This window comes from Plectropomus leopardus, chromosome 3, assembly GCF_008729295.1.
Source record: "Plectropomus leopardus isolate mb chromosome 3, YSFRI_Pleo_2.0, whole genome shotgun sequence".
NCBI classification, from domain to species: Eukaryota; Metazoa; Chordata; class Actinopteri; order Perciformes; family Serranidae; genus Plectropomus; species Plectropomus leopardus.
The window spans coordinates 3,490,685-3,505,754 of record NC_056465.1 but is presented as its reverse complement, the minus strand read 5'-3'; the positions used below and the strand labels follow the sequence as shown (position 1 = coordinate 3,505,754).

At 39.2% G+C, this 15,070-nt stretch overlaps 1 protein-coding gene across 1 annotated transcript in view; it reads right to left on the bottom strand.

The window, feature by feature from the left end:
- LOC121962737 (inactive N-acetylated-alpha-linked acidic dipeptidase-like protein 2) overlaps positions 1 to 15,070 on the bottom strand; it is a 498,032-nt gene that overhangs the window by 314,297 nt on the left and 168,665 nt on the right. The window contains exon 7 of the mRNA XM_042513024.1: positions 11,603 to 11,735. Within this exon, the coding sequence (XP_042368958.1) occupies positions 11,603 to 11,735 (133 nt within the window). The remainder of the gene's footprint in view (positions 1 to 11,602; positions 11,736 to 15,070) is intronic.

The window sequence follows — 15,070 nt, the reverse complement described above, 5'->3', positions numbered from 1 at the left end:
TTGTGTTACACTGCCCAAGTTCTGTGTTTTTTCAAGAGGGTTAAATTTTCTGGACTGGAAAAGAAGAGCAGTTGCAGGAATATAATAATGTGTTCTTCCTTCACCAGAGCAAATAAATAGCAGAGATACTCATATATTCTGGATCAACTGCTACTCCTTTCCTCTATTCACATAACCATGGTTATGATTGTCCATTTAAAGGCAAAAAATAGATGTTTTTGTAGCAACCTTGTATTTAAATCAATATGCTAATGACTACATGTTCCATTCATTGGGTACATTTGAATCCAGCAGAGGTTTTATAAATAACCCAAGGGGACGCAGTGAAAAGACTGGCCTGTTAACCAGTTCAAACATGAACACGTGGGAATGGTTTGAACATTCTGTTTGGAAACATAAGGGGAGTGCTGGGAAAGAGGTGAAGCATGTTAAAGGTTACACAATTACGCAATTGCAGCTATACATACAACCAACGGTGTATAATATCAAAGACAGCACGCACTGAGAGCAATCACAAGCTGATGGCCAGCACTTCTCATTTGTTAAACACAGCGAGAGGAAATGGAAATAAATCAGTGAAAAACAAACCACACACATGGCAGCACCATTCAAAGGACAGAGGAAATTGCCTCCCTACCAGGGGCAACAACTTGGCAAAAAACATGAGGCCTCTGATAAGTAAAATGTGCCAGAAACAATTTATTTTTCGCTTTTTCACACAAAAGGGAACACAGTTTCTGTTCCCTCCTGTGTTCTGCTCTCTCATGAGTCTGGGACATGGCATGTCTTTCAGACAGATAGCCTCATTGTTCTGATGGACAGAAACATGTCCAAGATCAGCATCTGCACCATGACTAATGCTACACCAAAAAAGGGCTCTCTAACCCTCTTTCTATCCAAATAAAATCATTCAATATATTGTTATTTCTCTGTCTTATTGTCAAGACTATAATCGTTCGTTCAAACAACCCTGAGTTTTTACTGCTCAAATCTGAATAAGGCTGTCTTCAGTCTGCCAGTAGACACTTCCTCATTCATTTCAATGCATTCAGCCCGTCCAGAAAAAAAAACCCAACTGGCTCAAAATTTGCTGTATCACAATCATAGTGTGTTTAAGTAATGGATGTTGCTACCATGAAATATGATTGCAGTGTCAAAAGCTACCTTTCTTGTGTGCATGAAACACTACTGGATGGCATCAGGTGAGGACATGGCTGGACAGAACCATCTGTGGTGTAATGATACACCACCCACAGCCGGACAGCACCTGTTGTGTCCACATGATACGTGGCAGGATGGCGTCAGGTTGAGGTGCTGCTGGTGACCACACAACAGAAGGAGCACGATACCGCCGAAAGGGTGGGAAGGAGGGGTGGAGGATGGGTCCAACAAACCCCGGACTTTAAATGCAGGACTCCGGTGTTCGCTTCCCATCTGAATGAGATCTTTTTTTTCTACAACTTGCCATATGCCTCCTTCCCCCAGTCCTAACATCCATGCCTGCATGTGCTTTTTGTTGACATCTCAGCATTGGTTGCCATGCGCTCGTATTGTCTAAACATAACCATAAGCTGCCTCGTCCCACCATGGGCATTTGTTGACATCACAGTAGCGCCCTCCTGCAACAACAAACACAGAAGGATACCTAAAATGTTGATGCTGTGCTATACCCAGTTGATTTGTGGACTACTGTTTTGAGGCATCTTGGATTTCTGGAGCAAAAGAGACCATATTCAGATGACAGGTTGGAGATGTGGAGTGAAGGGTGGATCTGACTCACAGACAGCGGCTAACCCTTACAGACAGCCTGTCACTCAAACGGCACCAACCTGTATATGTAACTGTCATGTAAAGATGACATGGGTGTCTGTGGAGATTGACTCTGTTTTAGAGCCAGCCGCCAGTGGGGATTTTTCGCAACTGCAGTTTTTGGCACTCACAATCCACCAAAAAGATGTGAGGATGACAAAAAAAAAAAGGCTACTCTCTTAAAGGGACTGACACTCTCCCAAGACAGGTCAAGCACAGGCCATACATTGGGTTGATTTTAATAATTTAAAAGAGTCATACTGAAAATTGGACACTGTGCAGCTGTATTTACTAGAAAAATAAACTAAATAAATAAAATCGTATTAGGACTTAATATCAGCAGACACTCAATACTGAATGGCTAGGATCGAAATGGGGGACAAAAAAAAAAGTGATTGAGATGTTCCTATTCCTAACTGTTGTTATAATAAAACAATATACAAAATGTAATGCAGCTATGTTATGTCAGTATATTAGTATGTACAGCTTGCACAGTATACACCAAACATTAGCTATCTTTCTGTTAATGACTTAATCACATGCAAGTTATATCACAAGACAGTTTCTAGTGGCAAATAATCAATGTGTCAATTCTTGACAGTAGCAAAATTATTTCTGCATCTGTACACACAACAGCAGGAGCAGAGAATCTGAGTGCAGCACAAAGAAAGTGAAGCAGGGGATTGAAGCAGTATGACATGTTCACATGATGAGCTGGACCCTATTGATACTGGTATCTATACTCAGAACAACACTAATTACTGATGCTTTGCAGATATTCATCAGCCCAGCACGGATAGTCCTTCAAATCGGTGGGTGTAATCATCAAACTACACTTCCTCCATCATAGTTTATTTTCTCACCAATACTACCAATACCAATACTACAAACATGACCACACCAACGCAGCTCCTTGCTTTTTTTGACTGCTCTTTTTTTCTTGCTCTCTTAGTTTAAGGGATTTAATGAAAAATGGAAACAGGCAATAATTCTCATTGGCACTGGTTTCTCAGACTTTCCTATAAGCTTTGCTTTTTGTCTCGTGATTATTGTGATAAACCAATAGCATCACATCTTTTGGACATATTTGTGGTTGGAGAAATGTGAGGTAGCAATATTTTCTTCTGGTGACTGGGCTGCAAAGCATGTAGTCTAACCCCGTGAGTGTGTTTCTAATTTTCAAGTGTATGTTTACCTCACATTTCACTGCCTGTGTGTGGGTGTGTGTGTGTGTGTGTGTGTGTGTGTGTGTGCTCTTCTCCCCCCCGGCAGGACAAATCAAGTTATTCATTAAGCCTGTCTTCCTTAAATCAAGCTGTTCATTGATTTTCTCTCCAAATTTAAACATCTAACCAAGGTTTTATACAAAGTTACAGTCATTAATGTTTTATTAGTACGTAATTTTCTCCAAGTAGCATAGACTTCTCTGTTGGCACTGGTTCACTTCTATACCAAGAGTCGAGACAGTTACAGGGCAAGCTAGAATATCCAAGCTGTGGCATCTCTTCCAAGAATAAATGAATGCTACAGCAGCATGGTGCATATCAAACTAGATGAATGCTGGAGCAACGAGGAGCAAACCTGACAGCAAACACCTGCCGATGATATCTGACCAAACACTGTGGCTCTGCAGGAATCTGCACAAAACTTTTTTTTTTTGCTATTTTCATTCACAATGCAGCACTGCATGTCAAATTTAAAGTAAGAAATACATGAAAAACACACACATGAATAGATGCACATACCCACTGAACACACCAACAGACTTGCGTCATACACACACACTTTTTCCCTCCTACTTATTTTTTTTAATGCATGCAAAACACCGTCGGTTCTCCTTGAAAGCACATATAGACAACCCACACCTACGCACTGACATGCATATTCATGCACAACATACTACATAAGAGAATTGGGAGCGATGTATGTATGAGCAGGCAGAGTCTTTGATTTGCTGTGGCTGTCTCAGCAGGCGGTGTACGACAACGCAGCAGTGATACAACGCTACAAGGAAGAGTCAAATTAACAAGCTGAGGGAGGGAGAAGGAGAGGGGGTGGAGAGAGGAAGACAACAGAGTCCAAACAATAAACTGAGAGGTGGAGAAAGTCTGGGGAGCATTACACAGAGCCCCAGCAGACAGTGGAATTACACTGACTCTAAACAGTTCCTCCACTGGCAGCATTTTCACCGGGGAGCACTCCTGACAGTTTCTTGTGTCTTATTTTTTCCATTTGAAAAGGGAGACATTTTTGACATCGCTGAGAACTGAGCATGGTTTAAAGCTCTTAAAACACCAAGGGCCTGAAAGGTAAAATCATTTCAACCTGAGCAAAACAGGTGCAATGCTACAGTTTTTTCAAACACACACAGAACAGCAGGGGGGCACGTTTTCCGTTCCTGCAACGTAACTGCACATGAAGTGTGGGAAAAATGGCCTACATTTCACTAAATTGCAAGGGGTTGTTTTGTAGCAGAGTGTGTGTGAAGTACAGCCCCACCCCGATATATGACTGAAAGTCTCAGTGTGCTGAATTCATGTCTTCTTCTCTGCGTTGCCACCAGGAGACGCAGTGACGCTCCCTTTAACACACAGTACAGCATGTCTGTGTGATGAGCTAGGCTTTAAAACTACACTGCAGGATTTTAACACACAAAACATGTGTAATACATTTGTAGTAGGGGACTTTTAAGAATATCTCCTTGTAGGAAATGGCTGCAGTTTGCATGGAATAATGGTGCACCTTACTTTATTACACTAATAGATCCAATTTCCATCTTGAGCCAGCGAAGACTCATTTGACGACTGAGTTAACTCTTTGAAACCTGCTTTCAGAAGCTTTTTACGAGTATTTAAATCATAAAACCCTGAGCAAATTGGTACAATTTATTTCAGATATATAGGGAAAAAAGGCACACAGCAACTTGGTAAGAAATGTTCCAGGAATTGCAAAAACCTAGTAGATTAAGAAATCATCATCAATTCAAATCATGTTACAAAACTATTATAATTTTTCAAGCACTGTTTCTATTTTTTTTTTTTTTTGGTTGTCTTTTAACTTTCTTTCTTTTTTTTTTTTTTTTTAATTTCCCAGGTAATTTTATTGTACTTTAAACTAATTTTGTGCTATTTTTTTCACATGTGGAACACCATTTCAGATGCAATACATTCACATTTCAAAAGATATGTATATAATCAGAGACGTTTCTAGGTTGTTAGACACTGGGGGCTATACCCAGACCTCCGTGGAGGCGTCTTGGGGTATCGTATAGGGTATACGATAGATATTTAAGGATATATATTTAAAAATAATATAATATAATAATAATACGAGTGCTGTAAATGTTCGAGTGCCCTGAAAGAGCATAACTGACTGTTGCAAGAGTGAACAATGCTCACGTTCAAGTTCATAAGTTGTAAACTGATGTTTTCATTTTACCATTTACCAAATATATAAGCAAGTTGAACGCAAAAGACTGAATCAATAGATCATATTTACCTTCATGATGTATTAGATCTTTAGTTTTATAAAATTTAACAGCAATGCTAATGCAAACTTGCCATACATCTGAACCTGCAAAGGGTTGAATTGAATATATTTGACAGGGATGATGCAATTCAACATAGCTCCGTTACAGAGCATGAAACTGATATGCTGCACAGAGAGTTTAGAGTTGTTGCTGTTAGAAATGGATATGTTCATCTTTGCACAAGTAAATGAAGACATATGTTTTTGGTGATAACCACGTTTGTTAAATTCTCTCCCATAGAGTGGCCCTCTCTTACAATAAATTCACATCAACACTGTGTGGCTGATTGTTATAATGACGGGTAGCACTTATAGATGTACATTACACAGATGTACACAAATACTTACATTCTATGACACAACAGCAATCGAATGTGATAGACACAGACAAGAGCTTTGAGTCTTATTAAGCTGGATGACAAATATAGCAGAGCTGGTCCCATCTCTCATAGGAATTACATTCTGACACTGGGGAGAAATCCACATATGTAGCACATATGTAATTGTAAACCTGGGAATTGTGAAATTGTGTGTGAAATGACTGAAATGATAATGATCGTGCAAGACAATTTATGGAAAAACAAACAAATAATAAATCATCCTTTGCAGGAAAAGACCAGCGAAGGCCATTTTCCGCATTGTACTATCTATTTATTTTGTTGTTCAAATAAGCAAAGCTTATCAAAAACAATGTTCAGATATGAATGCAACATATTTTTCTGCTATTACTTTCTGAATTATTTCTGACCTTTAAATGCCACCATTATTAGAAACCTAATTAAATTCGGCTGGAACAAATCAACAAACACGACCACGCATGTATTATTCAAATGCTGATCAATTACAGGCAGCGCATCAAAAATGGCTCCACCTGCATTTGATGCTTTGAAATAATCAGTTTTGTTGGATATATATGAAAGCCTATGTTTAGGATGCTGGACAGGATCATTTGCAGTGCAGGAGCAGATTTACAAACAGCTTCTTTCTACAATATAATCTGCATTCGTAGCAAGTGACGGCACATAGAGTAGATTTACCATCTGTGGTGCTCAAGTTGCCATCAGAGAGCTGAAGGCTGCAGATTAAAGCAGCTGTAATAACTGACTTTTACTACAGTATATATTCAAAACATAACAATGGGAGCAAACCACATTTTAGCTCCTACTGAATGCATTAAAAGTTGAGCTATATGCAAAACGTTTCATGCCTTTTAAATTCAACATCTAGAGTGGGAATATATTCTGTGATTGTATATTCAGTAATAAATCTCTCTCTCACACACACACACACACACACACACACACACACAAACACACATTATTTTCTTCTAGCTTTATGAGGACTCTCACTGAGATAATGCATTCCCTGGCCCCTTACCCTCACCTTAACTATCACAACTAAATGCCTAACCCCAGACCTTACCTTAACCTTACCTTAAAGAAATATTTTGCCGATGTAAGGGCGGGTCGTCACATAACACTAAGCTGCCTCTGCAGTAGAAAGGCTGACATTCTTTTGAAATTGGTGCTAAATGAACAAAGATGAAAGAGACAAAGGACAGTTTTGCTCAAGAGGTAGAAAACCTACAACTACCCGAATGCACTGCCCTGTAACAGACCAATAGATGCTCCCACTGGTGCGTGACACAATGAAATGAAACAATGTTAGTTAACAGGTAAAACAAGATCTCATATTACAGTTAAACAGGAATCTAAAACATGTCCCTGAAAACATCTGAGGTAAGCAATGCAATAAAGGAATCTTGGTTTATATTTGATCTGCGCTGTTTTACCTTCTGATCTCTTTTTTCTCGGCCACTGTTTTCAGTGTGAAGGATACAATATGGGGTCCACTTTCTGTTCAAAAACTTTTGCTATTACAGTTAAACAGGGCATTAAAACACATTTCTGGAAACATCTTTGTTGAGAAATAGGCAGTGTAGTGCCTTAATCTTGGTTTCTATTCAATCAGCACTGCTTAGTTTTACGGTTTGATAGGACATTGGTCCAAGTGTAAGAAAGGGCAGGAGGTAAATTTCTTGATTCAGCTCCATGCTCTTTGTGTCTGTGGTGGCGGCATGGGAAATACACAAATGCTGAAGTACAGCCTAAAGTTGGAGCAACAACCCGAGACACAGAGAAACTCTGCTGGATGACATAAAATACAACATCCAGCGGACATGGAGTGAAGGGGGGATATCTAGGCACTGGTTATATGGAGGGAAGTTTACCGCAGTTTATCTACACATACCACCCACACTGTTTTGATTTTAAAAAATGGTTGAAAATGGCAAAACATCCTTTAGCCATCGCCACTACATCCCTAACACGAACCCTTACCTCAACCCTGATTTAAATGTTATTCAAAGTGGAACCCCAAAAACCAAGTCTTAACCATCAAACAGCCCTCACTCTGTAAAATGCATTCTTTGCTACTCACTGTGCAGCATGCGCACACATACACACACATACACACTTTTCTCTGCATGTTATCAATATTTAAACAGTATATAAATCTGTGTGTGCACTGCATTTATTAATTATACCTGGACTAGACACCAATATTTATATAATGAGGAGTATATTCACACAATATTGGCACAATACATTTAAAAAGTTTAAGGTATTGTATTCTATATAATGTATGCAGCTTTTTTTAAAACGTTCATGGAGGGGAACGTCATTTGCAATGCTTAACAACCAATGTGGTCTACATTTTCACATGTAGATAAAGGTTTCATAGATTTAAAAGTAGATTTCAGACAACGCTGAGACTTTACTTAAAATGTCAAACATGCTTTTACCACAGTAGGAGGTGCAAAAAGCTGAGATCTGGTCGGTAAGCATTGCAAATTACCTTAACTGTCCCCTTAACTGCTGAACAGAAGGCAGAGTTGGAAGCCAACCTTAGCATTGCTCACTTGAAGTAGCTGCACTGCACTTTAGCCTTTGGGGGGAGAAGCTGCTTTGTTGTGCTGGCCCTCTGTAAGGTTATATAACTTTACACTTGTCTTGAGCACACAAATTAACCAAATTGAGAGAATCAAATCATTGAAATGAGGGAATAAATAGACTAAAACAAGGAAATTAATTAAACAAAGCCAGGTAACGGAGTACTCAAAATGAGCTAACAAAATCTATGTCAAGGCCATGTGATAGCATCTTGTGTGCTTGATTTAGTAAAATGTAGCCACAATATATTTATTTTTTCTCTCCACTGCACTTCCCAGCTGGTCCAGTCATACGGTCCAAACTTTTCCTGAGTCATTAGTTCAAGGTACATACATTATATTACCCTATATTCAATTTCATTTCACATAATGTTAACAACATGTTGCCTTACAACACAAAGAAATCATTAAAGAATAAAAAAAACTACACTTCAAAATAAAAGCTTTGTGCCAGAAATTCACTGTACCTCATTATAAAGGTTATAAAGGATTCAGTACAGACCCATAACCCACTTTTGGACCCACCAGTTGGGAACCGCTGGTGTAGAGAGGTTTGAGGTAAAAGTGTGCTTGCATGCATTGTGTCCTATGTCCATGGTTAGTTTGGCAATCTGAATATGCATGCGAACGTCACCACTGCCAATAATAAAAAATATTTAGAATTAATTAACAAATATAACTAAATTATTCAATAATTTCCTTTTTAATGGGAATAACACACTAGTTAGACATTTCTACTTATTTTGAATTCAATGAAATACTTTTCTGTCGTAAAAAGATCGAGTTCTAACTTAGGCCTACTCTGGCAGTTGAATAAAGTGTGGTTGATATGAGTAATGAGGTGTCCTTTCACATCTTCTGTTCTTCTGAGCTGTATTAGCACAGGGGACCTGAGAGCATTGCTATTGGTGAGAGACCAGACAGCCAGCATCTGTCTCTCCCTCTCTCCTCCACTTTAACACATCCCCCCACATACACGCTCACACACTCTTACACATGCTCACACAGCAGTCCAGACATCTGGCGGGGCTCTACTGGGTCTTGCCACTGTGGTACTGGGACTCTTACAAGGACTAAAGATACTTCAGCGGTAATGACATGTCCCTATTGGCCAGACCGGGCAGAAAAACAGGAAGTGGGGACAAGACTGAGGGTCGGAGAGGTCGTTCATCTTGGGAGGGTGATTTAAATACAGTAGACGAGAGTCACAGAGATACAGAGAGATATATAACGTCCTCTGCCTGGAGCCAAGGTAAGAGATGGAAGTAAATTTCAGGAATTTACCAGAATCCAAAGAGAATTATAATTGAAGCATACTTAAAATAAGTAATAAGTAATAATAAAATGATCTTTTATTGAGGTTAAAACTTTGTAATATGAGGTAGTGTCTGTTTCCACATAATACAGTGGAGACGTATTGCATGGGAATTTATAAATCTCGTAAAAGAAGAAATGTAGATTGGGCAGCCTTAATACAATCTCAGTTTTCATTCATTTCTTTGTTTTTGGTAAGCATAGTGGAAAAGGTTTCTTAAAAATTGAGTAAAACTATTTCTTTGTTTTTGGTTTCACAATAACTCAGAATTTAGTGTAGACTTAAAGGGCTTACTTCTAAAAATGCAATATGATGACTGTAATGTCTATTGATATGTGTCACATTTATGTTAATCGCACAAGACCCAGTTTTCACCATTATTATACTGTATGTGCTATTGAGATATTTGCATTCAAATAAAGATTAGAACATTGTGAGAGGTATATCTACTGGTAAAATACATTCTCTGGCATATTAACATATAACTGCAGGGTCATTGATGTTTTTGGTGTCTGTCAACACATGTTTTGTAGATTTGGTTTAGGTATGGTGCAGTCTCTCCACTTTCAAGTCTTGGCATTAAGTCATACAATTTGCAACAATCTTGCAGAGTGGTGCATAGAGAACAACCTACTGCTCAACCTCAGCAAAACCAAGGAGCTGATTGTTGATAAAAAAGCACAGAAAGGCTCTACTTCCTACAGAAACTTAGGATGGCTAAATTCCAGAGCAAGATCCTGGTTAACTTCTTCAGAGGAGCAATAGAAAGCATCTGACTAGAAACATCATGGTCTGACATGGTTCATGCACGGCCCAGGACAGGAAGGCTCTGCAGCGGGTGATAAAACTGCCCAGAACGTCACTGGTTCCCATCTACAGAGCATCAGTGACCTCGGAGAAGTGAGGTGTCTGCACAGAGCCCAAAGGATACTGAAAGACAGCAGCCACCCCACAGTCTGTTCACCCTGCTGCCATCTGGAAAAAGATACAGAAGTATCCACTGCAGAACCACCAGACTACAGAGCAGCTTCTTTCAACATGCTGTGAGACTCCTCAACTCCTCCTTTGACGCCTTTTTTAAAAGATTTTTTGGGACATTTTTACTTTTATTTGAGACAGAGCGAGAGGGGTTTAACATGCAACATAGTACCCATGCTGGAAATGATTAATAAAGTACAAAAATTATAGGAGTCATTCTTGAGGTAAAATGTATGTGGGGTGCTAACCTGCCCTGTAGGGGTCACTGTGTCATGGGCATCTGTCAACATAGGTATGAGCCATTCATTCAGGGACAGGTCAAGTCAAGCCAAGCCAGGGGTACACTGCTAATCATAGTGGTGAAGTATAGTTCTTTTAGATGTTTATTAACACAGATTTGTGGATTTTTGCATGTTTTCACTGAAGACTACAATGGTGAAAAATAAACTATGCATCAAAGACAAGAAGGAGAATTGTGAGTCTTTGTTTCCACTAAACAAACAGCAGCCAGTTATGGTGAATGGATTGTACTTGTATAGTGCTTTTCTAGTCTTTTGACCACTCAAAGCACTTTTGCAATACATCATTCACCCATTCACACATTGGTGGCTGAAGCTACCGTATAAGGTGCCACCTGCTACTCAGTAAACATTCACACACACTCACACACCGATGACGCAGCACCAGAAGCAATTTGGGGTTCAGTATCTTGCCTAAGGATACTTTGACATGTTGCCTGGAGGAGCTGGGGATCAAACCGCTGACCTTCTGATTAGAGGACGACCCGCTCTATCTCTGAGCCACAAACACCCCAATGGTAGGCAAGCGAGTCAATTAATAGCCAATCAATGCAGCCCCTCAATCACTTTAAGTTTACGCTTAGCCGCAAAAAAAAAGATGTTTTTGGTAAATAGTGAACTAACACTCTGTCGTAGTACAGAAATTGACCTATATAGCCAATGCTGACATTCAGAACTATATTCCCATACTTGAACAGATTTAACAAAAAAATATGGACTCACCATCGGCAGGGTTTCCTCCAGGGTTGAGAGTTACTCTGAAGGCTTGGTGCCAGGTATGGCGGCCACGGGGAGCGTCACACGGGTCAATGTAAAGCAGAACACCTCCAAAACCCAGCTCAGACAGTAGGGATAGCTACACGCACAAATGAAAACATACAGAGGTATAATGAGTAACATTTGACACTTACAATGCTTCAATGTGTATGGGAAATAAACAGCGACTATAAAGCATGCAATTTCAGTTGTCAATCTTAAAAACTGCAGACTAAGCAGGGAATCTTGGTGTAAATCATCGACTCAAACCTGAATTTCGACAGCCATATGAAGACAATTATGAAGTCATCTACTAACAAATATCAAGGATAAAAAGACTTTTTCTCAGCAGGATTTGAAAAAACTGTGCATGCTTTTCTTTCAGTAGACTTAACTACTGTAGTGGTGTCCTTACAGGTCTAACTAAAGCCCCGATCAGAGAGCTGCAACTGATTCAGAACTCTGCTGCGCGAGTCCTCACTAACACCAAGAAAGTAAATCATATCACTCCAGCTGTGAGGCCTTTACACTCGATTCTTGTCTCTCAGATAATCGATTTCAAGATATTACTATTGGTTTATGAAGCACTGCTGATGTAGGGCCAAAATATATGTCTGACCTTCTGCTACAGTATGAACAACTGAGACCTCTCAGGGGCCTTATTCACCAAAATTCTGAGAATATTCTCAGTAAGGAATCCTAGCTTAGGAGTGGTTTAGGGAAGATCTCAGAGCAACTCTGAGTGATTAAGGGACAATAACTTTTATCTAAGTATGGAGGTGTGGTTGACCCTGTTGGTAGGTATGACATGTTTTTTTAACAGATGTGATCGGTTGTCACAGACACAGCCTATTGTGAGCCCAGTGGAAATATAACGAACATTGCAAAGACTGTGAGAGTGTTGTCGTTGTTTGTCATCATTGCTGCACAGTAGCATTTTTCCATTTCATTTAAGGCGTCATATTGTTATTGCGTTGGATGGGAAATTAATGATTGAGAGGTTTTGTGAATAACTTTTATCCTTACAAGGACCTAGTCTTAACTTTAAGGGGAAATTCTCAGAAAACGTATTAAGGGTAAGAATTTTCTCAGCACTTTGTCACTAGGAGAAATTCTTTGCACTAGGAATCTTTATGAACATGGAACCACGTCTTGTGGGACAGGTCTGCTTTGTGTCCTTCAAGTCAAGACTAAACATGCAGAGACTGCATTAAGTTTTGATACACCAGATATCTGGAATGAAAAAAACTTCCAGAAAATTGCAGGGGCTGTATTCACAAAGCTTCCTTGTACAAAGACTTGCCACGAGTGACAAAATTCTAAGAAAATTCTTGATGATTACGTTTTATGATTAAGAATTTTGCCCTTAAAGTTAAGACTAGGTCCTATTCACAAAGCATCTTGGCCCCAAAGAGAGGTCCTAAGGTGAAAAAGTGATCGGAGTAAGGAGGAGGACTTTTAAGTGACCTCAAAGTTTCTTAAGACTAAATGAGAAGAAGGTAGATTTTGTGGTAGATTTCATCAGAGATGCAATCACATCTCCAGCAATTACAATAAAACACCAGTGATCACAATACATAAATATTTGCAACTAGAAACATGTTACACTGCAGCAGTGTGATCACTTAAAAAGTACTTGCACAGTCTTACATTGTGACGCAGTTCCATTAATTTCCACTGGGTGTCCACACCTTGCAGGATCATAGAAGGACATATGTAAGTGGTACAACACCTAATATTTACTCGAAAGTTTTTTAACTTAACTTTAAATTCTGTAGTTCAACAATGTGATCAAAGGACAAGTTGGCAGTGCTTGTTAAAAAAGGGGGACGTGGCTCTACAGCAGTCCACTTTAGATGATGTTAAACACTGTGATTGGCTTAGAGACATCCTATTAAATAAGCTACAAGGTAGATTTATTTGTCATTTTTTAAACTTTAAATTTGTCCATAAATCCTGCTGCATCTTTTGGAGTTGAATGAGAAGATTGTGAGATTGTGCTTTTTATGTTTGGAGTCAAATGACAGTCGGCATGGATCTAGGCATCCTAGAAAAGGTACATCAATTGGACTGGACGGGGGATCTAAGCAGGTTAGGGCATACTTGTTTGCAGAAAACTGCCAATTTAACCATACAGTACATCTCCATCAAATCCTGAGGTAAATATCTGGTTCTTTAGTGGCCACAGTAAATGCTTTGCTATGTTTACTATAGTTGCTAACTCTGTGTGTTTGTCTCATTTGGTGCTGGGCAGGTTGAGGATAGTTGGTTTTGCTGCTGGAGACAGGATTGATGAAAAACAGCAGACAAGGGGCCAGAGAAACAAAACAATGAGCTGCCTCGGAGAAACCCACAGAGCTGAGGGAAACGGCAGAGCTGGATGATAACTCTCTGTGGCTGCATCTCCAAGACCCTCTTTTCCTTCATTAATTTATTTCAGAAAAGCTTTGTGAATTTGACTTATTGTACTTGAGATCATCTTATTGCACTGGCAGACGTGATATTTACTGGCTACACCTGCAAATACTTGTGTTATAATACATACTTGCTAATGCTGAATATGAATTGTGGGGAACTGATGCAAAGAGGACTTCTGCTCTGTCAATGTGAACAGTTACTCCTGACACTACCCTACAGATCATAGTAAGTAAAATAAAACTAACATATTTTGTATCAATATTCAGTGAATACAGTCTGGCAATATAACGATATTGAGACATTAATCTTCACACTGTGTATACTGTGGGTAGCTATCACTTTGATGTTTGCTGGTGTTTTGGGCTGTTGCACACACTGTTGCAACCACTGAGCAGGGCTGCTTTACACCTGTATTGGATTTTCATTTGATTTTGGCATCAATTTGAAGAAGCACATTGATTTTTTTCAGGAATTTGCTGAATCACACATTCCCATCTGGTTATTCTACCATTAAACTGTTTCTCAATTGATTTTCCAGAAAAAAATACTGTATGACAATGCACAGTATATTGATATCATGATATAAAAACACATCCAGGATGGTAGAGGACTTGATATTGTTTTTATTTTCCATTCCAAAATGTACAATGTATTTGGCGGATTAACTGTAGAAGTTATATTCTACTGGACGTCAAGAGTTTACAAGGGGTCCCACTTTCAGTGATAGAATAGAATATTCCTTTATTGATCCCCCATTGGGGGAAATTCCAAATGTGATTGTCTCTGTACTTTAAAAAAGTAGCATGTAGTATGTTTTTTCATGCATATCTGGGTAGTAAAATGCAATATTAAACACTCTTTCTACCAAGAGGGGTTTTTAAAGGCAGGAAAACCTTCCTAAAATCGGCCATAGACTCCATTGCCAGTACATCAAAGCTATGTACACTGCGCTGCAGTAAAAAAAACATGCCTTTGTTTTGTTTTTGGTTTTTTTTGCTGGTGTGTCACATTTAATGT